This window comes from Castor canadensis, chromosome 8, assembly GCF_047511655.1.
Source record: "Castor canadensis chromosome 8, mCasCan1.hap1v2, whole genome shotgun sequence".
In the NCBI taxonomy this organism is placed as follows: Eukaryota; Metazoa; Chordata; class Mammalia; order Rodentia; family Castoridae; genus Castor; species Castor canadensis.
In genome coordinates, this window is record NC_133393.1 from 137,105,530 (window position 1) to 137,129,795 (window position 24,266).

At 40.2% G+C, this 24,266-nt stretch overlaps 1 protein-coding gene across 2 annotated transcripts in view; it reads right to left on the reverse strand.

The window, feature by feature from the left end:
* Nucleotides 1-13,697, reverse strand: part of Bltp3b (bridge-like lipid transfer protein family member 3B) — a 92,653-nt gene extending 78,956 nt beyond the window's left edge. The window contains exons 1-2 of one of the 2 annotated variants that reach the window (XM_074084200.1): nt 13,440-13,697; nt 2,507-2,637 (exon numbers count right to left, since the gene is read on the reverse strand). Coding sequence is in view for 1 of the 2 variants with exons in the window: in XM_074084199.1 (XP_073940300.1) it covers nt 13,440-13,483 (44 nt within the window). In the remaining variant the exon portion in view is untranslated. The remainder of the gene's footprint in view (nt 1-2,506; nt 2,638-13,439) is intronic. The other variant, XM_074084199.1, reaches the window with a different exon arrangement.
* Between the last annotated feature and the right edge of the window lie 10,569 nt (nt 13,698-24,266).

Genomic DNA, 24,266 nt, shown 5'->3' on the forward strand with positions numbered 1-24,266 from the left:
TTACAGTCTGATATGTTCTATTTCAGTCTTTTAAAATAGTGACCAAAACCTACTAAACTCATTTCACAAATCAAACTATGACCTACAGTTTAAAATAATACAGTTGTCCCTTGGTATGCCACATGGGATTGGTTCTCATGACTCCCACTTAGGATACAAAGTGGCATAATATTTGCACAAAATCTACAGGCATGAGCCTGTACATCTTCCCCTATACTTTAAATCATCTTTAGATTACTTAAATACCTAATACAATGTAAATACTATGTAAACAGTTGTTAGACTGTATTGTTAAGGAATAATTATAAGAAAAAAATATTTGAGCATGTTCAATATAGATACAACTACCTTTTTAAAAATGTTCAGGGTTGGAGGTGCTCAAGTGGTAGAGCACCTCCTTATCAAGTGTGAGGCCCAAGTTCAAACCCCAGTACCACAAAATAAAATTAAATAAATAAATAAAACAGACAAAAGATTTAAACCAACCCTGGAACCAAAAACAACATACAGATGGCAAATAAATACATGAAAAGATGAACAACACCATTAGTGATTAGGGAACAGTAACTAAAAAGGCTAATTAAAATATAAAAGGTTAACTGCATTGAGTATTGATGAAGATATGGAGCAAGAAGAACTTTCACATACTTGCTCATGAGAATGAGCTATTTATTTACTCAAAAGTGGCTGGCAGAGGGGCTCAAGCAGTAAGAGCACCTGCCTAGCAAGCGTGAGGCCCTGAGTTCAAACTCCAGGGCAGCCAAAAAAAAAAAAAAAAGGTTAATTGCAAAATAATTGTGCTAAGCAGAAATCAGAAAAAAATGACTCATTTATCTAAGATTCAAATTAATGTTATAAAATACAAAGTAATCCAAGTGAAATAGAAGACCAGTAGTCTTCTATGTAATGAAGTTCTATCTTAAGAATTCTTTGGGCTAAAAAAAATTTGTTACAAAAAATTTTTTTTAAGTTTGAACAGAAGCCATCAAAAGATTTTGGTAAAAAATTAAGTAAGATTAGCATTTCTGAAGCATCTCTCTGGTAACAGTCCCAAAGACAGAATACAGAGGTATGAAACCAGCAGGAAATGAGAACATTTAGTTGCAATAATTGACACAAGAAATGATAAATCTAGCTGGTAGACTGGTTCAAATGGTAGAGTGCCTGCCTAGGAAGCATGAGGCCCTGAGGTCAAATCCTATTACTGCCAAAAAAGAAGAAATGATAAATCTGGATAGTGACAACAGAGATATTCAATCTATGCCAAGTAGTCTGCCAAGCTCTAGGCTTAGGATAAGAGCATAAATTCAAGAGTTACTGGAATTAAAAAAAAATCATGACTGATTAAAATGAGAAGGTAAAGAAAAAGGGATTAAACTTGGTGGGTGACTTGAAAAAACGCATAGACAGCTGTGGTATAAATTTAGAATACAACCATAATACATAACCTTCAATAAGATAAGCACCAATCAGGCCAAAAAATGTATGTTAAGGAGATGCAATCTAGAAGCAGCAAAGGATTATGGTTGTAAATATACTTCACTAGCAACAGTCCTAGAGGATATGCTAGATGTGTATACAAAATCAGAACCGTTCTTAAATGCCACTATAAATAACATAAAACCTTAACTATCAATATACTAAAATTTCTACCTGATGTTAAAGCTTGGCATAGTTCCTTTGGCAATTGTGGTTGAGATCTAAATTCCCAAATGATAGCATGGAATCAAGGCAGAGAAAAATGGAAAACAATGTTTGGGTCATCATATCTATACAATTGCTGGCTAGTATATGGCAATACATTTATGAATGGTTCCATTTCTCCAGGGCCAAATGTTAATGGATTATACAATTTCCCTCCTGGTCACTTTTTTTTGGAGACTGGATCTTACTATGTTGTCCAGGCTGACCTTAAACTCCTGGACTGAAATGATCCTTTTGTCTTAGCCTCCCAACTACCTGGAACTACAGATATGTACCAGGCATATTTAAAAATTTAAAAGGGACACAGAAGGGAAGAAGAACAGAATGGTAGGAAGCCTGCAAAACTCTGCAAAAAAACTGAATTCCATTTGTACTTGTATTGTGAGTCCTTACTTCAATTTCCTTGATAAAGATTGCAAATAATATTAAACACACAAAATAAACTCTTCAGTCACTCGATGATAAATGAGATCAAAACATTCTCATGATGAAAAGAGCATTTGATCTATATTAATGGGTAAGGATTCATAGTATTTACTATTTCCAAATAGCTGGCTATAAATTATAAAATTCCCTTGCAACATCAGAAAGAGCTGGTCACAACTTTAAATGTGTTGCCAAACCTTATCTGTTACAAAAGACATTCTAAGAGAGGAATTACATGAACTTGTAGCTACCTAGGAAAGAAATTGAAATTGGTATCTGACTACAACCATAAGAATAGCCTCAAAGTATCCTTATGTGGGGCATAATAAATCCTTGTGTTTACAGAAAGAAAAAAAATGGGGAATAGAAGTATTACCTGAGGGCAGGAAATTCAGACAAAAGGTCCCTATTCCAGGGTTGCCAGGGTTTCTTAGACTCTTCTGGTACTCATTTAGGTGGTTAAGCAATTCACAGCACACCAATCTCCACCATAACCAGCAGGGAACGCTGCAGGGAATGGGTACACAAGGGATGCAGAAGGGAGCAAGTGTAAGGGAAGGAAGAGGAAAGGAATGATATGATAAAAATATTTAGCTGTGGTGCACTTAAAAATATATTACACTGGATTAACGAAAGACAAACACTGCTTAAATTTTAGGATAAATCAACCATTTAGGATTTTCTTTATTCTCTCTATCATTGATACTATACTACTGCATTACTTTCATATCTTTTAAAAAGAATTTTCTATTAAAATGTTGACTGACAGAAATGAGATAGCTATATTATCTAAGTTATATAAAGGCTCAACTATATAACTTAACATTAAATGAAATCAGTCAAGACAAGTATTCTGCAAAACAAGCAACCTGCAAATTATCAAATTAGTTTAACTTCCAAAAGCTTCAATTAAAACTAAAATCTTTACTTCACAAAGAATATTGAGGGATAAAATTACTTATCAAAACTAATCCAAAAACCAAAAAATGATCCAGACTATATCTATATACTCAAAATGCATTAGAGAACTATAGTATTGTCCAGAAAATTTTTTCATTTAAATTCTCTGGATATGAGCCAACTTTTTAAATCTGCCAAAAACATTCAGGGCAACCAATTTATGACCTATGCAATCTATGAAAATCTAAGCAGTATGAAATTTCCCCAGTTAAATAAGTTTTTGAATAATTTCCACATACCGCAATTTCTGTGGTAGATACTAAAAAAACAATGACAGACAAGACAAGCACAGTCACTGCCCTTGTAACTTAAAGTGCATTAGGGTGATCCTGCCCTTTAATAAAGAAAAAAATAAAACCAGGATATACTTTAAAACCTAAAGAAGATCTTAAAAATGAATATAGCTTGTTAGAACTGCCCACTGGAAAAGGTGCTAGTAGAATGAAGCCTGACATGGCCTGTTATAGATATAGACAATCTGGTTGTAGGAATTAAGACAACAAAAGACAGGTGGAGAATAAAAAGAAGAAAAGCACAGTATTGGAAAATAAAATCCCAAGCATTGGATTACCTAAAAAGTTATATTTAACTTTTGTGGATAATTGCCTTAAATAATTAGTTTGTATGCATGCCCAAATTTAAAAACTGATTTAATAAGCATTTTATATTTTCAAGCTGTCACTTACATGCTTTTATTTCATTCTTTGCTTTTTTTTTTTTTGCAGTGCTGGGGTATGAACTCAGGGCCTACACCTACACCTTGAGCCACTCCACCAGCCCTTTTGTGATGGATTTTTTCAAGGTAGGGTCTCACGAACTGTTTGTCCAGGCTGGCTTCAAACCTCGATCCTCCTGATCTCTGCCTCCTGAGAAACTAGGATTATAGGCGTGAGCCACCAGCAGCCGGCTGATTTCATGATTTCTATACAAGCTAATCTAACACTTAAACTATCTTTGTCTACCAGTCCCTCCTGTTAAATTGTATGTACTTTGCTTTGACTCTCTCAGAAGACATATTCTACCATGAATTCTTTTTACTCACCTATCTACCAGACTATTTCCATAAAACATTCCAGCATTTCATTTACTTTTATCTCACATCTTATAGAACTTGCTAAGGCCAGATGTGGAGCATGCTTATAATCCCAGCACTTGGAGGAATCTCAAATTCAAGAGTTGGAGGTTACCCTGGGCAATACAGCTAGACTCTGTCTTAAATAAATAAATAAAAGAAACAAAACAAAACAAAAACCTGGCCAATCAATCAAAACCTGGGGGTAACTGAATAATCATTATTTGTTAAATATCAGGTAAGGTTTACTTTTATGATTGCCCCATTTATAGTATTTCTCAGGTATATATAAAGTTGCATCACAGCAGAAGTAAATATTTGGGACAGAAACTCAATTTAGTATCTTGAAGTATTGTTTACCAAGTTTTTAAAAATCACAATTTTCTGGTATCACTAAATTTATTCCTAATTATATTAACTAACAGTAAATTACACATAAGTCATTTACAAACAGACTATAGTGGAAGCAAACAACACTTGATGCTATACTAGCAGTGGCAAAAAGAAACCAAAACTCCTTCTTCTTCTTCTTCTTTTTTTCTTTTTGACAATACAAGTCCATCTCTGTTGAAAATTGTAGTAAAATACATGACTCTTAATATGATACATATGCTTTTAAGAATTTTAAATCTGAGGGTTGGTGGTATGGCTCAAGTGGTAAAGCACCTGAGTTCAAATCCCAGTACTGAAAAAAAAAAAAAGAATTTCAAATCTGAGTTCATCTACTCTTCAGACTGCACGAAAGTTAAAATAATATGACTTTACACCTAACTGAACTGGCTGGCTCAGGATGGATGGTCCTTTCCTTGGTATTGAATTGTAAATTCAATGTACAGGAGAGGAAAGCCTTAACACTAAAAGACACAGATGACTTAAGGTTTAAATAAGTACCAGAAGAATACTGTGAAAACACATATTTTAAAATCATTAAAAAAGAAAGGAAGAAGGTGGGCACCACTGGCTTACGCCTGCGATCCTAGCTAGTCAGGAGACAGAGATCAGAGGATGGGGTTCAAAGCCAGCCAGGGCAAATAATTCATGAGGCCCTATCTCGAAAATACTCAACACAAAAAAGTGCTGAAGCTGTGGCTAAGTGGGAGAGCACCTGCCTAGTAAGTGTGAGTCCCTGAGTTCAAATCCCACTACCACCAAAAATAATAACAATAATAAAAAGGAAGAGAGGAAAAGAAAGAGAAAGCAAGAAACCGTTTCCTATTCAGTCACAACTCATGACTCCCCTAGGGGCCTCCCCTGCAAGTGCCATCATCACAGCAACCCTGTGCAAGCAAGAAACAACTGATGCCAGATTTGGCCCAGTCTACCTGCCACACAAGGGTCCACAGGCAGAGCATCCTGCTAAGGGAGACAAGTAGCACACCAACCTAGGAGCACACTACCTTCCTGAAGTGCATTGGGATTCCCTAGACAGAGTTATGGCTCCTCTAAAAGATCCCTTTAATAGTATTTTTAGGTAGAAAAAAAAGTATATACATATAAAAGTCAAACTAAGTCTTAAAAGAATAGGCTAATATAGATTCAAAATATATGTTAACAGCACTGGTGTGGACTTCCAAATTCTTTGTATCCCACCAGAAAGAATTCATGGCAGGACACATGAGTATAAAAGGAGTTTATTAAAAGTTAGGGAAGAGAAATACAAAAGGAAGCATGGTGGGGCCAAGGCGGAAGCCGAAAGCCGAGAATAGCGTAGTTCTGCTCCTCAGGTGCTTTTAAAACCTATGATAACCTATGGGACGGAGATAACCAGGTGATTCTTATTCAATAATCAATGAGTGGGGAGAGGCATGGGTGGTTCCCGAGGCAAATCATGGTTAATCTAAGATACAGTAGTTTTTCTTTTTTTTTCTATTAGTTCCAAACTTTCACTACTTTAGCCTGCCTCATGAATACACCATGTTCATCTTGGCTGGGAGGCATCTCAAAATAAGTATCAAATGCCTAAAAAACTCAAACAAATAACAATTATTATATCCTGAATCATACTGGCTTTAGTTCTCAATTTTGTTTTAATAACTTTGTGTGATATAACTTATTTTTCACTCATGAAAACAATCCAGGTCTTACAACTTACAAGCAAACTGAGCTCCCGTCACTGATACCCACTGTTAAGTACGAATGCGTGAGAAAATTAAATTACTCGTCATAAACCATATAATATGCAGAATTTTAAGCATAGATAATTGACAAGAAATCAACTTATTAAAGAAGTGTTTAAATTGGAAACTTCAGTAATAATGTACAGTATAATATTGCCAAAGAAAAATCATGTAAAAAGAATGGAGATCTGCGTACCAGTGGCTCACCACTATGATCAGAGCTACTTGGGAGGGAGAGATCAAAAGGATCTCGGTTCAAGGTCAGCCCTGGCAAATAGTTCATGAGATGCCCCCCCTCCCCCCCCACCCCTGCTCTGAAAAAAAGGGCTGGCAGAGTGGGTCTCATGTGAGACTGCCTGCCTAGCAAGCATGAGGGCCTGAGTTCAAATCCCAATACCACTGCCAAAAAAAAGGAATGGAGAAGTTATGTTCCCCAACACCTAAGTCAACACCATGTCCCCTAACTTCAAGGATTGCAGAATCTCAGGATTGTAATAAAACAGGCTCCTAAAGGGAACAGCAGGATGGTGAAACAACATAAAAGAATAATAAGGAGAAGTGCTGAAAATTCACTAAAAGAGAAACTGTTAGGTGGGGATAACAACCTGAACAAGCATGATGGAAAAATCAAGTGAAGGGCTGGAGGTGTGTATGGCTCTAGTGGTAGAGCACCTGCCTAGCCAGTTCAGGGCCCTGAGGTTCAAACCCCAGTACAGCAGGAAAAAAAGAAAATGATACTACATCAGTGACTTCTCCACTCAATACTACCTATCAGACCTTGAAAAAGTGATAAATCTTACTATTTTCTTTCCTTCACTGAACAGATCCCTTCAGTTTTTTGATTCTAGGATGATAGTATTACATCTACTAAACCAAGCATCCAACTCCCTTTTAAAACTTGAAGTTTTAAAATCAATCTCCTAAAAGTTAACATAAGAATCAATATCCAGTTCTAACTAGAAATTAATATGAGACACCAGCTGTATTTCAGATACTTCTATACAGTACTCCTAATAGCAAAGCACCTCCCAAAAATTCAACTAACAACTCACTTTGTAGTAATTATCTACTGTATAAACCAAAAGATAACCACAAAAAAAAAAAAACCCACTTTCATTATTGTTGTCAAGTAAAACAAGTAAATTAGATTACAAATGAAAAGGGAGGGCATCTCCATTCAGATATCTAAAACTCATCCAAATTAACATAACCAAAACCAAACTCCTGATCTTCTCCCATAGGCCTGCTCCTCCTACAGTCTTCTCCAATTGCATTAAAGACAATTTCACCTTGTCAGCTGCATGTTAAAAACTTTGAAGACATCCATTACTGGTCCCTTTTCTCCCAATCCACATCTTATTTGTCAGTCAATTCTGGCTTCACCTTCAAAGTACATCTAAAAACTGACTATCTCAACAATTTTACTACATTTACCTTGGTGATCTCTCTCTCTCTCTCTTCTGAAGAGTTAACAATCTCTTCATTTCCTTATTGTTTTTGCTCTTTTCCTTCTCCTGCTAGAGAGATCCATGGCTGAAAGCCTGCCATGCCAGCGGCTTCCAAACTCATTCCAGGGTAAACGTCAAAGTCATTACAAGATCCCACGTGATCTGGCCATTGTTTTTGCAGTGCCAGAATCAAACCCAGGGCCTCAAGCATAATACTTGAGCATCCTACACCACTCAGCTCACCTGTGTTGCCAACCCTGTGTTTTTGCTTTGTATTCTTTTCCCTCTATTCCACTCTTCACTTCACCTCTACTAGAGGCCATGATATATTTCAAAAATGACAAACAAGCTCTCACCTCTGGACTCTTTGCTTTTTTTCCCATTACTTCTTTCAGGTCTCTTCTCAAAGAGAAGAGTTTGGCCTTCTCTATTAAGCCTTTAGGATTACCAGATTTAAACATAACTGCAAACTCTATTTCTACCTTTGTGTTCTTCCTATCCCCTTTCCTTCTGTTACTTTTATCAGTAGCACAACACAAACTGATATACTATGTATTTTACTTATTTTCTTACAAATTATTATCCTCCTCAGATTAAAATGTAAACACCATGAGCACAGAGATTTTTGTCTATATTGTAGCACTATGGAACAGTATTTGGTATGAAGCAGGCACTCAATAATTTGTTAACTAGTATACTTTGACAACTTGTCAAAATACACATTGGGAATGATGTAAAATTGAATATTGTCAATGTCCAGTCACTTTACCATTCTGGCACAAAATTCCAATCTCCATAATGAATATTTCGAACATTTTACAATCTTCTCAGGTCACTCACTCTTTCTAATTGTCCCTTCACCTCAGTTTCTGGAACAAGTCACGTTGAGAGCTTCAAGTAATTTCTCCTTCTTGTATCCTTGAATCCAGTCTCTTTTCAAGTCTGGTTCTCCAACCACACAGTAACAGGTAAGTTCTGCAGGGCATCAGTAGCTTCCCAAAAGTATTTGTAGACTAAATTTCCACTCCAGATAGTGCTCCTAAACCCTAGACTTCAAAAATCAGACTCTAGGAATAAAATTCAATTTCTTTAACATAGCAAATGAGGCCTGTGGAAATCTAATTTAGTTCAGTGCTTATTACTGACATTGAGTGGAACAGCAACTTTGACTCAAAATAATTCTCCCCATAATGGTATCTTTGCCATTGCTAATTGATCCATGGGTAACTACAACTGAACCAAGCAGATTCTCTCAGGAATTCGAAACTTGACAGGAAAGATCAGAGCCTTACCATTGTGAGACTTGGGTCAGCACCCTAAAGTTGTGGTTCTCTACCCTGAGTAGTTTTGTCCCTCTGGGCACATCTGGTAATGTCTGGAAGCATGAAAAATCCTACAATTCACAGAATTATCTCGCCCAAGATATAAATAGTACTGAGGTTGAGAAACCCTGCTCTGAGAGGAGTATACAGAAACTCTTCTAATGAGATTTAAAGAGCTGCCTGGATCCTGTCCTTCTCTTAAATTTGCTGTTCAGATATTCCTGATTCTGTGACCCACTCTATAACTTCCTATTGCATTTCGCTTTTTACTTAAATAGAGGGTTCTATTGTTCGCAAACAAAACAACCTTAACTAGCAAAGTGCCCTACCTCAATCATTTGATTCACATCTGTATACTTTAAATCAGTTTCTCAACCTCAAAGTCAAATACTTTTATTTTTATTTTAGGGGACTGTGCTGTGCTTTACAGGATGTATACAGTAATACTACCTCCTCCCCCCAAAGTGTGATAACAATCAAAAATGTCTCTGAACATTGCCAAATGTCCCCTGAAGAGGAAAAGTGCTCTTGATGACCACTGCTTTAAACCAAAGATTCTACCCTGTTGTGATTGTAAACCAGCCTGGTCAACGCCCAATCCCCAGGAAACCTGTGTATATCATATTATGACCTGAGGCTAAGGGAGTGAACATTCCCTACCCCTTTTCAGGTCCTGGCTTAATTAAATTTATCATCTCTGCAAGTGTACCTGTTCACGAGTGTACATGTGGAGACATATGCACACAGAGAAACCAGATAATAAGGTCTTCAGCTGAAAGGTAGCTCCTGCTCTCATTTCCTTTCTTACATTTGTTAATATTATTTTTTTTTTTTTTTAGAACTTTCTATTCCCTTGTGAAAAAAAAGATTCTCCTGTAAACACCTTCAACACATACCTAGTGCTGCTCTAGTTTGAAGGATCTGGGTAATTTCTCCTTTAAAGGCTTTTCCTGTTTCACTTCTCTTTCACAACATAACTCCTCTAACTTTCTCTCCCTGTCACCACACTCTGTCCTCCAGTCAGAGTAGTCAAGTACATAAACTTTTCATTTCATTAACAAGAGATTCTTGGAACGCAAACTGAACAATAATTAGGCAAGGAACATACGCACAGATTTAAACTTCTCAAATAGTTCAGCACTGTTAATCTCCTGAGAACAGAAATTCCTCATTCATATTTTTCCATTACACCAGCTTTTCAAGTCTTCATATCCAACAAGGCTAGTTTTAATCTTGAGGTTTCACTATACTTCAATCTTAAGGTTCAGAGTGAATATTCTTTTTTTTTCCTACTGGTTCCTACAGTCTTCTTCCTTACTGGAAAACTTCCAACATAAGAGCTAGATTATTTTCCTAGTCTTCCTTTCTGAGATACCAAGGGTACCATATTATTTAGTGATCCAACAAATGTTATTGAATGCCTACTTTTATGCCAACCTCAAGAGAAAAATTTCTGCCTTCATGGCGGTTACATTCATTCAAGTGGAGAGTGGCAAATAAATATGTATTATGACAGATGAATATGAGTGCTAAGGAGAAAAATAAAGGAACAGGAGAAATGGGAACTCACAATTTTAAACTGTGTGATCTGGAATAGCCTCCTTTGAAAAAGTGCCACGGGTCACTAGGCGCTGGAGGCTCATGCCTGTAATCCTAGCTACTTGGGAGGAAGAGATCAGGAGGATCGTGGTTCAAAAATAGTCTGGGCAAATAGTTGGTGAAACCCTATCCTATCTCAAAAAAAACCAACTCAAAACAGGGCTGGCAGAGTGGCTCACGTGGTAGAGCACCTACCTAGCAAGCGTGAGGCCCTGAGTTCAAACCCCAGCACTACCCAAAAAAAAAAAAAAAGAAAGAAAAGAAAAAGTGCCATGGGGGTGCATAAACAAGCTACATAAGCTATATAATAATGAAACTTGCTAAAAACTGTCAAAAAGGAGAAAGAAATTAAGAAAAAGTAATGTGGATGCGGTAAATTTCATTAAAGTACATTATATGCACATATGTAAATATTACAATGAAACCCCTTTGTGCTAACAATTTTTTAAAAATGAAAGAAATGTGCTTGAGTATTTCCTGTTAAGTTATATTAAACTGTACTTCAGACCACTAGATCAATAGAAAGACATCTTCATGACACTGGATAATCTATACAAGTCAACCTGACCCAAATAATTTCAAAAGTTCATTTGTATTGAAGCAACTGTAATTTATCACATCTGCCTTGTTTCATTGTAGAAATAACCACAAATGGTTATTTATGAATAGCCATTTTCTTAGGAAGGTGACAGCAATAGCACTAAGATCAATACACTAACCAAAAACACAAATTTGATACTCTTTAATACTAAAGTACCCTGTAGTATCCTTAGTCACCTAAGGGTATTTTGAAGTGGGTGTGGTGGTAAATACCTGTGATCCAAGCTACTCAGGAAGCAGAGGCAGGAAGATCTTGAGTTCAAGGCCAGCTGGGTGAGACCCCAATCTCAAAAACAGAATACAGGACTGGGACATGGTAGAGCTTTTGTCTAGCGTGGTCCAGGCCCCGAATTTGATGACCAGTAACCACTCTAACAAAAAAAGTCCTCACTTCTATTTACCACACAGCGATAAGAAACCACACAGATTAAAAAGTAATCCTAAAGACTTAATTCTGAATAAGTGAATGTTGTCTATCTGATGAAGTAAGCCAGTACACTTTTGTTCTTAATTTTTAAGAGTCCTTCCCAAATGGACTTCTACAAGAAAAATTTAAACAGTAATGCCCCAAAGCACTTATTGATTGAATTAAATTTTCTTGTAGTATTAACTGTGCCCCATCATCTTTGCAGAAATGACAAAAATGGGCATTCAAATCATTTTGTATGTCTGAATCTTCTCATTAAATTGGATATGAGAAAGAGTAAAGGGTACCTGACATGAGTCAGATTTTACCGAATAAATAAAAAATAGAGATAAAACGCCTTCCAAAATAAGATTGCTCAGTATTGAGCTACAAGTACAATTTTAAAAGAAACTTCCCAGCTGGCACAGGTCTCTAATGCAGCACTGGGGAGGCTGAGGCAGGAGGACTGAGAGTTCCAGGCCAGTCTGGGCTACATATTGATGGCTTACAGAGAGTGACCCTGTCTCAAAAATAAACTTTCCAATTAATGATATTATTAAGAAATGTATATTCAAGCATGGAAATGTGGCTCAAGTGGTATAGTGCCTCCATAGTAAGTGTAAAGTCCTAAGTTCAAACCCTAGTACTGAAAAAAAAATGTATATTCATAAGCATTGCTATAATTTGCTACTTTATATATACATCTTATTCATAAATACATACATATATATATACCTTATTCTATAAGTCAAGAAAATAACTGCTGAATCACAGCATTGTTTTTGTTCAACAGATCACTTGTGATATAAAACAAGCTTCAAAGATTATATTTACTAGACGAGTCTGTCATCACACTGGAGGAATCTCTTCCTAAAATCAGTTAAAAGTAATCATTAGCTTACAAATAACAGAGAAGGTAAAGGGATTTACAAGAGCTTTGAATTCCCTGCTATCAACTTGGAACAAGACTCGACGTTTAGCCTGCGTCTTGAAACAAATGTGGAGAAGCCAAGAGCAGTAACAAACTGCCAGTTTACTGAGTCATGTTTCTGACTAAAACTGTGTTATGAAATGGAAAGAATGACACGGTTTGAGTTTAATCATCACAGATGTTAACTCCCTGAACTTAAGGGTCTCGGATGCAAAAAAAAAAAAAAAAAAAAAAAGCAAACAACTCTTTAGTAAGAATGATGTGGGATTCAAATGACTCCAGGAAGAACTTGCCAAGGCTGAGAACTCTCTGGCTATTTACCTAAAACAAATCCTAACTGTGCAAACAGGCGCACCCTCCAATGCATCGGGGCGGGAACGCCAGGTTGAGGGACATGAGAACAATCTCAAGGTTAACGTGTCACCGGGAAGACAGCCTCAGCCCCAAGAGTCCACACACTGCACGCCCGACGCCCCGGGTTAACGGAACCGCTGTGCTGAGAACCGGGCGCGCACCGAGCCCTAGTTCGCGTCCCCATCACAGTCACTGTGGGCACCTGGGCGATTGCAGGTCACATCCAGCCTCCGCTCAGGGCCGGCCTTCCCCTCCCTCCACCCCCGGACGCCGCGTTGGGGACGCCCCCAGACCGCCGCTCCCCCGTGGCCCCCGGCGCTTGTCCACGGGCCGGCCGGGGGCCAGCCGCGCCGGGCCGACTCAGGAGGCCAGCTCCGGGCGCGCAAGCCACCGGGACCCGGTGTCGCGACCTCTGCCCCCGCATGCTGCCGGTCCCCGCCACCTCCAGTGGCGGCGAGGGCAAAGGCCAACGAGCACCCACGTCCGAGGCGCTCACTGACCTGGAGAGGTGTTTCAGGATCTGTTTCTTGATGATCCCGGCCATGGTGCCGAGGAGGGAGGCGCCGCTCTCTCGCTGTTCCTCACGGCCTCTTCTCTGTCCGGGCTAACCGGGCCAGAGGAGAGGCGCCTGAGTGCTCACTCGCGGGAGACACTCGAGGCCCCGGCTGAGACCACAGCCGTCGCCGAGAACACGGAGCATGACGCTCAGGCCACTGCTGCCGCCGCCAGCGCCATCTTGGCTGCAGCGTCACCTAAGAGACCGGGGGAGGGAGGGGGTGGGGAAAGCTGGAGGCGGGGCCAGCGCGGGGCGGGCGGGGCCAGCGCTGGCGTTGGCGTTTGTGGCCACGCCCCCCTCCCCTCAGACTTGAGCCTGAGTCCTCTGCTACCCTGAGGCTTTAAGGTCCTTTTGACTCCCAATTCTAGAATCTGTTTGGGCTTTAATCATCCCTCACCTCTCGGTCTTTTATTTTTTTTTTTGGTAGTTATGGTAATTTGAGGGTTGTTTTCAACTGTGTTGGATGGGGGTACATTGTGGCATTTACAAATGTTCTTATATGAAATATATCATACTTGAATTCTCTCCCTCCATCATTCTCCTTTATCCCCCCCAACCCCCTCTCCCTTGGTCTTGTTTCTGCTTCCATCAGTGAGTTTCCCTTCCATCTCCTACTTCTCTTTTTCATTTCTTTGTAACTTACCAGCTCCACAAATTTTTCTTTTGACTTACTTATTCATATACCTCCCTCAGTTTCTTTGCTTTTGCTAAAATCTTCTTCTTTCCCTTAGCTAAATGCTATAATATATTTCTTCCCCTGGTTATTCCACTCCTAAAGGAAGCAAAAGTTGACAATGTGTAATTCTAGTCCTGGTTCTACAATTTTCTAGGCATGTTAACCTGGAGAGAATTTCTTTACTTTTAGCCTCACTTTGATCATCTATAAAATAAAGTTAGTATCCATAGGAGAAGATGCCTCAGCTGGCACCCAAGTAGTGTTTAAGGGGAGTAATGACAGAGATGAGGCTCCGATTTGGAAGAGAGAGGCACTTTCAAAGCAGAAAGTTAAAAAGGTGTGGGAAACAACAGGCTTTTCAGAGAAATAACAAGTCCCTTACCAAAATAACAAAATGCAGCTGCACAATGTGGGTGCCACTACCCCAAGGCCAGGACTGGTTGGGCAAACTTCCAAGGCCAGGACAAGCTACCCAGAACTTTCTGGAATGTCCAGTTCAATAAGGAGAGGGGCAGATAGGTGGTTGGATTTAATGAGAAGTTGACTAGGTGCTAAACAAGGTGCTAAACAATCACTAATGTAGTTTCAAGGTAGAATAGTTGGACCTATGCCAAGCAGAACCCTTTATCACCTCATAGAATTCAGCTATACTACAGCTTAGCTCTTTCACTTGTCCTACCCCTCTGGGTGCTTTGCAGTCCTTTCAGTAAACTTTATGCTTGCTTAACTCTTAACTCCAGGTTCAGTGGCGTCTTCAATTATCCACATCACCAGGACACAAACTCAGGATCAACAATCCAGTATCAGTAGGTACTGTTGCTTTGGGCAATATTCTGGTCATTAATTGCAGAAGCAGTTTTTAGAAAGCTTGTAACTGATCAAAACATTTAATTAGAAGATAGACAGTGCAGGGACTGGAGAAGTGATTCAAATGGTAGAGTGACTGCTTAGTAATTTGAAGGCCCTGAGTTCAAACCCCAGTACTACACAAGAAAAAAAAATTCTTAGAAGATAGACAATGCAGCCACAACCACATATTAAGTAGGAAACCCTCCTGATTTTGGGGGGAAAGGGGTGGGAAGCTGGGGTTTGAACTCAGGACTTCACACTTGCAAAGCAGGCCACACCTCCAAACCATTTTTTTCTGGTTATTTTGGAGAATTTGCCTAGTTTAGCCTCAAACCTTGATTCTCCTTATGTCAGCCTCCCAAGTAGCTAGGATTACAGGCATGAAGCACCTGGCTCCCTCCTGATTTCTTGTGAAAAGCATGATGTTCCATGGTCAAGTTATCCAGCAGGTTACCAAAGACAGTTTACCATATTCATTTATATATTGTGTATGGAGGAAAGCAATCTGAGATTTGAATAAAAAGTAATCAAGTTAGAAACTGCACAGCTAAAATTGAACTGCTTGGGAGCTATAAACCACAAAAACAAGTCATGAATTTGCCTGTTACATGGAAAGGACTCTGACTTCAAGCTGGTGTACCAGTCGTGTGTCTTGTGCTGTAGAACCTTCCCAGAGAAGGTGGACCAGGACTAGCCATGCATTTCTCAGACCTTGTCCTCAAGTGTGATAACATTCCTTAACCTGGCCCAACCTGTTTCTTCAGCTGACTTACCGCTTCTTATCTTAAAAATAATTGTAGGTAGAAATCAGTTGTACTTGCAGCATACACGTTTGATTCGGATAATTTATGGGGTGCAGTAAAAGTTCTTAGACTAGTTAAACCTCCTGCTTCAACCCAATGGCAAAGTAGTGAGATATGCAAATACAGAACAACAGCAGAGAGCACAATGAAGTAAAACTGGCCTGAAGGCCCAAGTCAACCTCTGAGCCCAGTGCAAACCAAACAGACTGGTCTACCTCATATGAGTTTGTGGAGATCCAGGATGCCGGAGGGATCTACTTACCTCTGTGCATCTTTCTGCCTCAGGCCTCTTAGGAGTCATAAGAGCCTTGCAAATAGAACCTCTCGGCCTACATTAGAAGTGTTTTTAGTGCACACACACTCATAGTGCATGCTTATACAGTTAAAAGATAGGAGAAAGAGACAGATGAAATTAATCTATAGCACCTTTAGTTCTTGTTTGTTTTCATCTAGTTTATTTTACAAGATCAGCTTATTTACTCTCATTTGAACCACTTTCACTTTAAAAATATATCTCCACTGCCAGGTGCTGGTCGCTCATGGCTCATGCCTATAATCCTAGCTACTGGGGAGGTAAAGATCAGGAAGATCATGGTACAAAGCCAGCCAGGGCAAATAATTCATAAGACCCTATTTTGAAAATAACACACATGTACGCACACACATACACACAGTACTGGTAGAGTGGCTCAAGTGGTAGAGTACCTGTCTAGCAAGTGTGAGGCCTCTGAGTTCAAACTCCCTAATACAAAATAAAAACAATGAAGAAAAATAAACTCCCAAGTACTTCCAAATAAATAAAAATAAAAATATATATCTGAAAGGACACTTGTATGCAGTTTTATCTTATGGTCAATTGAGAGATGTGTTTGTTAGATATGTACACATAAACCCAAATGGCAAATATAAATTGGTTGCAGTAAAAGTAAGTGGATAGTGGTGAATGTCTGTATCCCAGCTATCCCTGAAGCTGAGGCAGGAGGATTGTAAAGTCCAGGCCAACCTGGGTAACTTAGTGAGACCCTGTCTCCCCCCAAAAAAAAAAATTGGAAAGCTGGGGATGTAGCTGATGGTAGAGTGTACAGTGTAAGGCCCTGGATTCGATACTGCAAAAACAACAGCAACAAAAAAAAAAAGAAGCTGAACAAAGTTTTATTATGTTGGTGTGCTTAAATATTAATATATTAATAAGTACTTTTTCATCAGCTTTTAATAAAATTATAGACAAATATATGTATTTTCAATATACCTTCAGATAACTGATTTCAAATTCATATGGATATATGGTAGAAAAGAATTTTTTGGGGGTAGGGGTAATGTGAGAAACAGTGTAGCTATGTAGCCCAGGCTGATATGCTGGGATTCCAGGTGTGTTCCACCATGTCCAGCCTGGAAAAGATTGTTTACAAAATAAGCTGTAAAGTTGTAAAACTACAACTGAGATATAAAAACCATAGAATAAAATACTAGTTGACTAGGTTGTGGTGTCTAAAGAAATAATTATGTAAATGTTATTTGAAATTTTCTGTGGACAGAAAGGAAGTTGTTGAAATAGGAAAAACTACTGCAATTCTGCACCTCCATGCCATACAGAATGAAACCAACATTTTTCAAAGGGGAAAATGACCACAGAGTGATGTCTAAAAGAGGAAAAGAAATTACACTACCTCCTGAGGAAGATGTATGGTGGGGTTTTTTTTGGGTGGGGGCTAGTTTATGCATAATTCAACAACTTGACCCTTTTCAGAGAATGGAAAGTATATGGAATGGGAACAAATTTGGTTGCTCAAGCCTGTAGTCCCATACACACAGGAGGCTGAGGCAGGCGGATCTTTGAGCCAAGAAGTCCAGAAACAACCTGGCAACACACTGAAACTCTGTCTCAAAAAAAACAAAAAAAGCCTGGAAAAAAAAAGGATAATGTGTGAGTTGGCTATCACTCACTTGCACATTTAATCAGGTACTATAAACCAGCCACTGTTCAAGTATCTGGTATTGCCAAGCAAAACCCCATTCCTGCCATCAAAGGGTCAACAGCCTGAAGGTAGATTCACAATGTTAAGACCTTGAGCTCTGTCATTTGACTCTAGCTGAGCAATTGTTGGCTCAGCTACTTCGTAGCTGTGTAAACTTGGGCAAGTCCACCTCAGTTTCTTATCTGTTGAAGATAATATTAGCAGTATCTAATCTTTTGAAGACCAAATAAGATTATGCATTGTTTAACCAAGTGGCTAGTATATAGTAAACTAATAAACTATTGTATACCACTATTCATTATTATTAAAAACAACAGCAAAATGCTATAAGAGCGTAGAAGAGGGAGTGGTTCATTCAGAGACACATTTGCGGTAGAGGTATTATTTCAAAAATGATAATAAAATACTTAATTTGTTAAAAAAAAAAAGACTTGTAGCTCTACAGATCTTTTAGCTATATATCATAGCTAAAATCATTGAACCTCTCTAAGCCTGGTGGTATTATATGTTTTCATGAGGTTATTATGAAGATTAACCAACCTAATAAAGCTAAGAGTACCTGGTCCAACAGGATGGTAGCTGTTATTATTAATTTATTTGGCAGAAAATAGTGTTTCAAGTAGATAGAGCACAACTATGAAAGAGGACAGAGTGTGAAAGCTCATGTAATGGTAGATGGAATAATTTTGTAATTAGAATAACATGAATTTCTATTCAAAATAATAAAAGTCAGGAACTCCACACATTAATAACTATAATATCTTTTCATTGTGAAAATACATGGTAATAATTTCATTTTACTCTACAAGGACTGACAGAATATGTAATACCACAAAACCAGCGTAAAATCTGTTGTGCTTTCAAATCAATTTATATCTTCTTGGCTGTGGTGGATCCAGAGAATGATCTCTGCTAACTTAACTGCAGTAAGTGTGGGCAAAACAACAACAAAAGGGCCCCTCCAGGAGGGCTTCAGTGGATGAACATTCCATTCCTTTACCCAAACAGCATCCCCAGTTTATAAGGGTGTGTGGGAATTGTCAGGCTAATGGGGAGTCTCTTTTACCCAGTCATTGATTTTCAAGAGAGTCAACCCAAGGCCCTGCATCTGGTGTCTCAGGGTGAGGTACCCTATTTCCTTAAAGTCTCCTTGATGGCCTTTGGCTATAGGGGGTGGGCACCCAAAAAGAACTTCAAAAGGGAAGAGACCTATCCGTTTGGTGGGACTAGATCTAGTCTTAAGCAAGTCTATGGGCAGTAATTGATCCCATTGTAGGTGGATCTCTTGGCATAGTTTTTTCAATTGCAATTTTATATGTTCATATGTCAATTTTAATGTTCATATGTTTTTCTTTCCCTGAACTCTGGGGGCAAGTAGGCCATGTGCAGCTTTTAAATTATTCCTAATCCCTTAGCCACCAACTGTACCAACTTAGGCATAAAGGCCAGCCCATTGTTCGACCCAATAGACACCCATCCTAAGAAGGTGTATACAAATACCAGCAAATATTTACATCCTCTGGCCTGTGGCATCTCAGTAAAGTCCACAATCAGGACTTGAAAAGGAGTTTCTCCAACCCTTTGCACTTAGGGTTATTTTTGGGGCACAGACTGTACCTCTCACATGTGCTGGAGAGCTTGGGACATAAAATGTTGGGCCAAGGTGGTCTCGAGAGTTGTTTGCCCTGAGTGAGTTCCTACATAGAACTGCTTGACAAATGTTGTAGCTAGTGACTCTGGGATTGCAATATGGCCACTGGAGGTATGTTCTGAGCCAGTCCACCATTAGGTCAATGGGAAGGCCCCCTATCTTCATTTGGACCATAGGCCCCTGGGGGCACGGTAGATTGGAGACTGGTCCATCCTAGTCCTCAAAAGTGGCCAGCCCAATGATATCTTCCTCCCAGGGGCTGCTTCTCCCTGAACAGGCCGATACTTTCTTTTAACAACTCAGCCTCTGTCTTTGGTGTGGGGGGCCTTCTGGGGTCCCTCATCCACTTGGGACATTTATTTTTCCAGTGTCCTTTCTGATGACAGTAGGCACACTGGCCTCATCTTAGTTCCTCTCTACGGTGAAGCTGTTCCAGGGGTGCTGAACACCATCCTCAGGGATTGCCTCTTCCTCTGCCATGGCCTGTATGCCAGGGCCCACCCGATTGCCTGGCTAGAGCCTCAGCAAGGAGGTCCACCTTCCTTTTTATCTTTCTATCAGCCTCCCTTTGGCCTCCTGATTTCAACTGACAAGGACTTTTGTGGCCACCTCTAGAAGCTGGCTGGCGTTCATACCAGAAAACCCCCAAGCTTTTGTAATTTTTGCCTTCTGTTCCCCTGGGCCTGGCTGACAAATGCTGCATTAATCATCCTCTGGGTTGAAAGAGGTGTACAGGTGGAAGTACTTGCATAGCCGCTCATCAAACTGGCTGTGGCCATCATCTGGGCCTTGGAGGACTTCTGTTGTTTTATTCACATTTATGGCCTTTTTCCCCCTCCTTCCTTCACGCCTCCTGATAATGCCTCCCAATACCGTTTATGCCACTGGTAATCTCGGTCACCATTAGGGTCCCAGTGGGGGTCCTCCTCAGGAAACTAGCCCTGAGTGTAGGCTTGAGCATTTAGAGTGCCCTCAGGGGCATGATCTTCCATCCACTTCAGAGACACCAAGGTCATATGGTGTCACTCCTCAGTATTAGATAAAGTCAGAATAAGCTGTCAGCCGTCTGCCCAGGTGCGCTTATGAGTTTGGATGACGGACTGTATTAGATCAGTCAGAGCCTGAGGCTTTTCTGTGAAAGAGGGGGTATGGTGTTTCCAATTAAGGAGGTCTGTGGTGGTGAAGGGCTGGTAATGCCTGCCTTCCTCCTTGTATCTGACCATGCTGGTCATAATGTATTTGGCCCTAGACCTCACTCAGGGTCATCTGCAGGGCGGTGGGTCCCAGAAGAGAGGCTAGGTCGGTAGTGGGGCTGTTCAAATATTCCTGGTTAAACCTAGAGGCCAGTCTCACAGGGAGCTGTGGAGTGAGGACTGGTGGGTTTGGAGTGAGCATGAGGTTCATGGGGCCTGAGGAAGATGGGGTGGTTGCAGTTTCCAGGACTCCTGGCCTCAGCCTTGTAGGCATATTTGCTGCTGGGGCTTCCCTGTCTGATGCTGCTTCCCCTTCCAAAGGTGGAGGTGAACAGGTAGATGGCAGTGGCAAAGGTGGGTATAGTGGCACATAAGGGGGTGGGGTCCCCTCGGGGTCTCACACTAATATGGGTTTCTCTGGCTTTTTACATTTTTCCCTGCACTTGGAAGCTGCTGCCACCCCGGCTACTACGGCCCTACATGTCTCCTCTAGGTGAAGCTTTCGCCACATGGGCCAACTGAGGACTGCATTCTGCCAGCAATCAATATAAGGAACCATCTGGGTGTCCAGGCTCCCCTACAGCCACTTCAAAACTCTATTGACTATAACCTTATCTAATGACCCCTTCAAGGGTCATCCTACACCAAATCAGGCCAGTCTATTTCACAGAAGGTCCTAAGATTGTCAGGAGTCAGCTTGATTCCATAACCTCCATTAAGTCCCTTGTAAGCATGTACCCCAGGGAGCGGGTGTTCTTACTCTGACCTCCCCCCATTCCTCCTGTTACCAAATGTCAAGACAGAGACAGAGACAGAAGGGATGAGGGTTGTGGAGAGGAGGTAAGGAGTCCTCCTCTCCGGCACACAGGAGAAAACAACACCACTTGCTTGTCCACCTCTGGCCACTCCCCTCACAGGGATTTGGGTGTCTCTTGGCTGTAGTGAGTCTGTATAAGCCCCAGAGCAGAGGCCCGAGTTCAGCTGGACCCATGGATTGGGACTCTGCATTCACTTCGCAGCTGGGCTGCATCTCAGGCTCACACTTCCACACACTCTCACACAGCACAGTACTTCCACCCTGCTCCCTGAACCTGAGAGACATGGTTTCACCCCAAAAGGTGGTTACTAGGGTGTCTCTGTTGGGAGTTAATCATTCTCCAATTCTGCCTCCTGAGGTAGGCCTGAATTTGAACCCCAGTTCTTACCAATCTGTCAAAGTGAGGTTCCCAAGTTGGCTCCTGAGCCTTTCCAGGTTCCTTTGTGTGACTGAAACTTGCTTCCCCAGTTTGCTGGGAGAGAGGCTCCCTGTCCCCAGATCAACAGGTCTGGTGATGCCTGGCAGGGGTGGCCTCCTGTTGGGCTGGGGATGTTGAGCCAGTGACAAGGAGGTGAAAATACTGCTCTGAATCCCAGATGCCTGTCCCAGAAATGTTGTAGGACAGCTCAGACAGAGAGACAGTGCACCAAAGCTTTCAGGAAGTAAGTTTATTAAGCAAGCTGGCAGCAACTCAGCAGGCTTGAGTCCAAAGGCTGAGCCCCAAGAACAAAGGAGTCTTCTTTATGTACAATTTAGAGCAGGTTACAGACTGCGGGGGTTAGGGGGGTGGAATACAGATTGTCCCATACATAGTCACATGTTATTTCATTGGCCGCTTTAACCTCTGGAGCAAGGTGACTTTTTCTGGTCTCCAGGTAACATTCCCCAACTCTAGTTTTTCTTTGTTTCACTGTAGCGCTCATTATCTCCTTCCCCCTTCCTGCCTTCCTGCCACACTGTTTTGACACTCTTAAAATTATATGTTGCCAAAATATACATATATTTGAAAGGTAACAAATTACATGATTGAAATTATTTGTGTTAAAACCTGGGGAGTTGGGGGCGGGGGAGAAATGAACCAAGCCTTGTATGCACATATGAATAATAAAAGAAAAATGAAAAAAAAAAACCTGGGGAGTGCATGGTATGAAGGTGAAGAGAATCAGAGCTTTTATTGAACAGTCTGTGGTAGAACTGGTGCAGCCAGCTCAGAAGAACCAACCGTAGGCATCTCTTCCCAGCTTTGGATTGGTTGGTGACGTCAGTGTGGTTTGCAATCAGCCATGATGGTAGGATTTATACCCAAAAAACTGATAAATGCTACAAACCAGGGCTTATATTCCTGTAGAGATCTAGTTATTAAACAGTTACCAGCATAATTCCATAATATGGGTTGGAGGGAGGTGAGAATGTAAATGAAATACATGGACATTATTTCATAGACAATAGTAAGCTGTAAATATTTCTATGATGGTGAAATGGGGAGGATAATTATATTTCTGATTTAGAAATATATTTATTCATTTACTTATTGGGAATGAGATTTGAACTCAGGGCCTCGCACTTACGAGCAGTCACTCTACCACTTGAGTCACATCTCCAGTCCATTTTACTTGGTTATTTTGGAGATGGGGGTGGGGTCTCGAGAACTATTTGCTTGGCTGGCTTTGAATAGCAATCCTCCCAATCTCACCCTTCCAAGTACCTAAGATTACAAGTGTGAGCTACCGGCACCCAGTTTAGAAAAAATACTTATTGATAATTACGCTGTCAGTACAGAGGATGGAGAAAAGAGTGAGGCAGGAAGGGTATTGAGAAGGTGGAGGTATTATTTCAAGCAAGAGATAAGGCAGTATCAGTAGAGATGGAAGATCAATGATAGATTCCAGAGACTTAGTCAAGGAGAGGAGTTGAAGGTAATTGGGCCTTCTGTCTTGGAGCACTGGATGGATATTAGGGAATAATAATAATTGAGATAAATAATACAGGTGGAGAGCCAGGTGCCAGTGGCTTACCCCTATAATTCTAGCTACTAAGGAGGCAGAGATCAAGAGGATAGAGATTCAAAGCCAGCCCAGGAAAATAATTCACAAGACCCTATCTTGAAAAAAACACATCACAAAAAAGGGCTGGTGGAGTAGCTCAAGGTTAGGCCCTGAGTTCAAACTCCAGTACCACCAAAAAATATAATACAGGTGGAACAAGCAATTGAGGAGATAATATTTAGTGTTAAATTTATTGCCTCTAAGGCTTTCTCAGAATTTATGGGTGGAAATTTTTTATAAGATTACATTTAACAGTGGAAATTCTTGTTTAGGATTCATTCATATTTAATGATGGCTAAAGTCAAGAACAAGAATAATCTTGATCAAGGAGTATGTAAATGGTAAGGAAAGCCAAAGAAGCTTAAATGAGAAAGGGATGGTAAATAGAAGGAGAGACAGGATTGAAAAAGCATTATCTTTTTTTTTTTACTTTTTAAAAAATTATTCATTTATTCACACGTGCATACATTGTTTGGGTCACTTCTCCCCCCACCCTCCTCCCCTCCTCTCCTATCTTCTCCCTCCTCCCCTCAGTTCCAGGCAGGTCCTGTTCTGCCTTTATTCTAATTTTATTGAAGAAAAGACACAAGCCTAGTAAGGAAGACAAAGCGTTTTTGCTAGTTGGGTTGAGGATAGCTATACAGAAATATTCCTAGCATTGCTTTTGTGTACACATGTGTTATGACCCTGTTAATTCATCTCTAACTGATCTTTACACTGGTGAAAAAGCATTATCTTTAGACAAGAAACAAACAGAAATG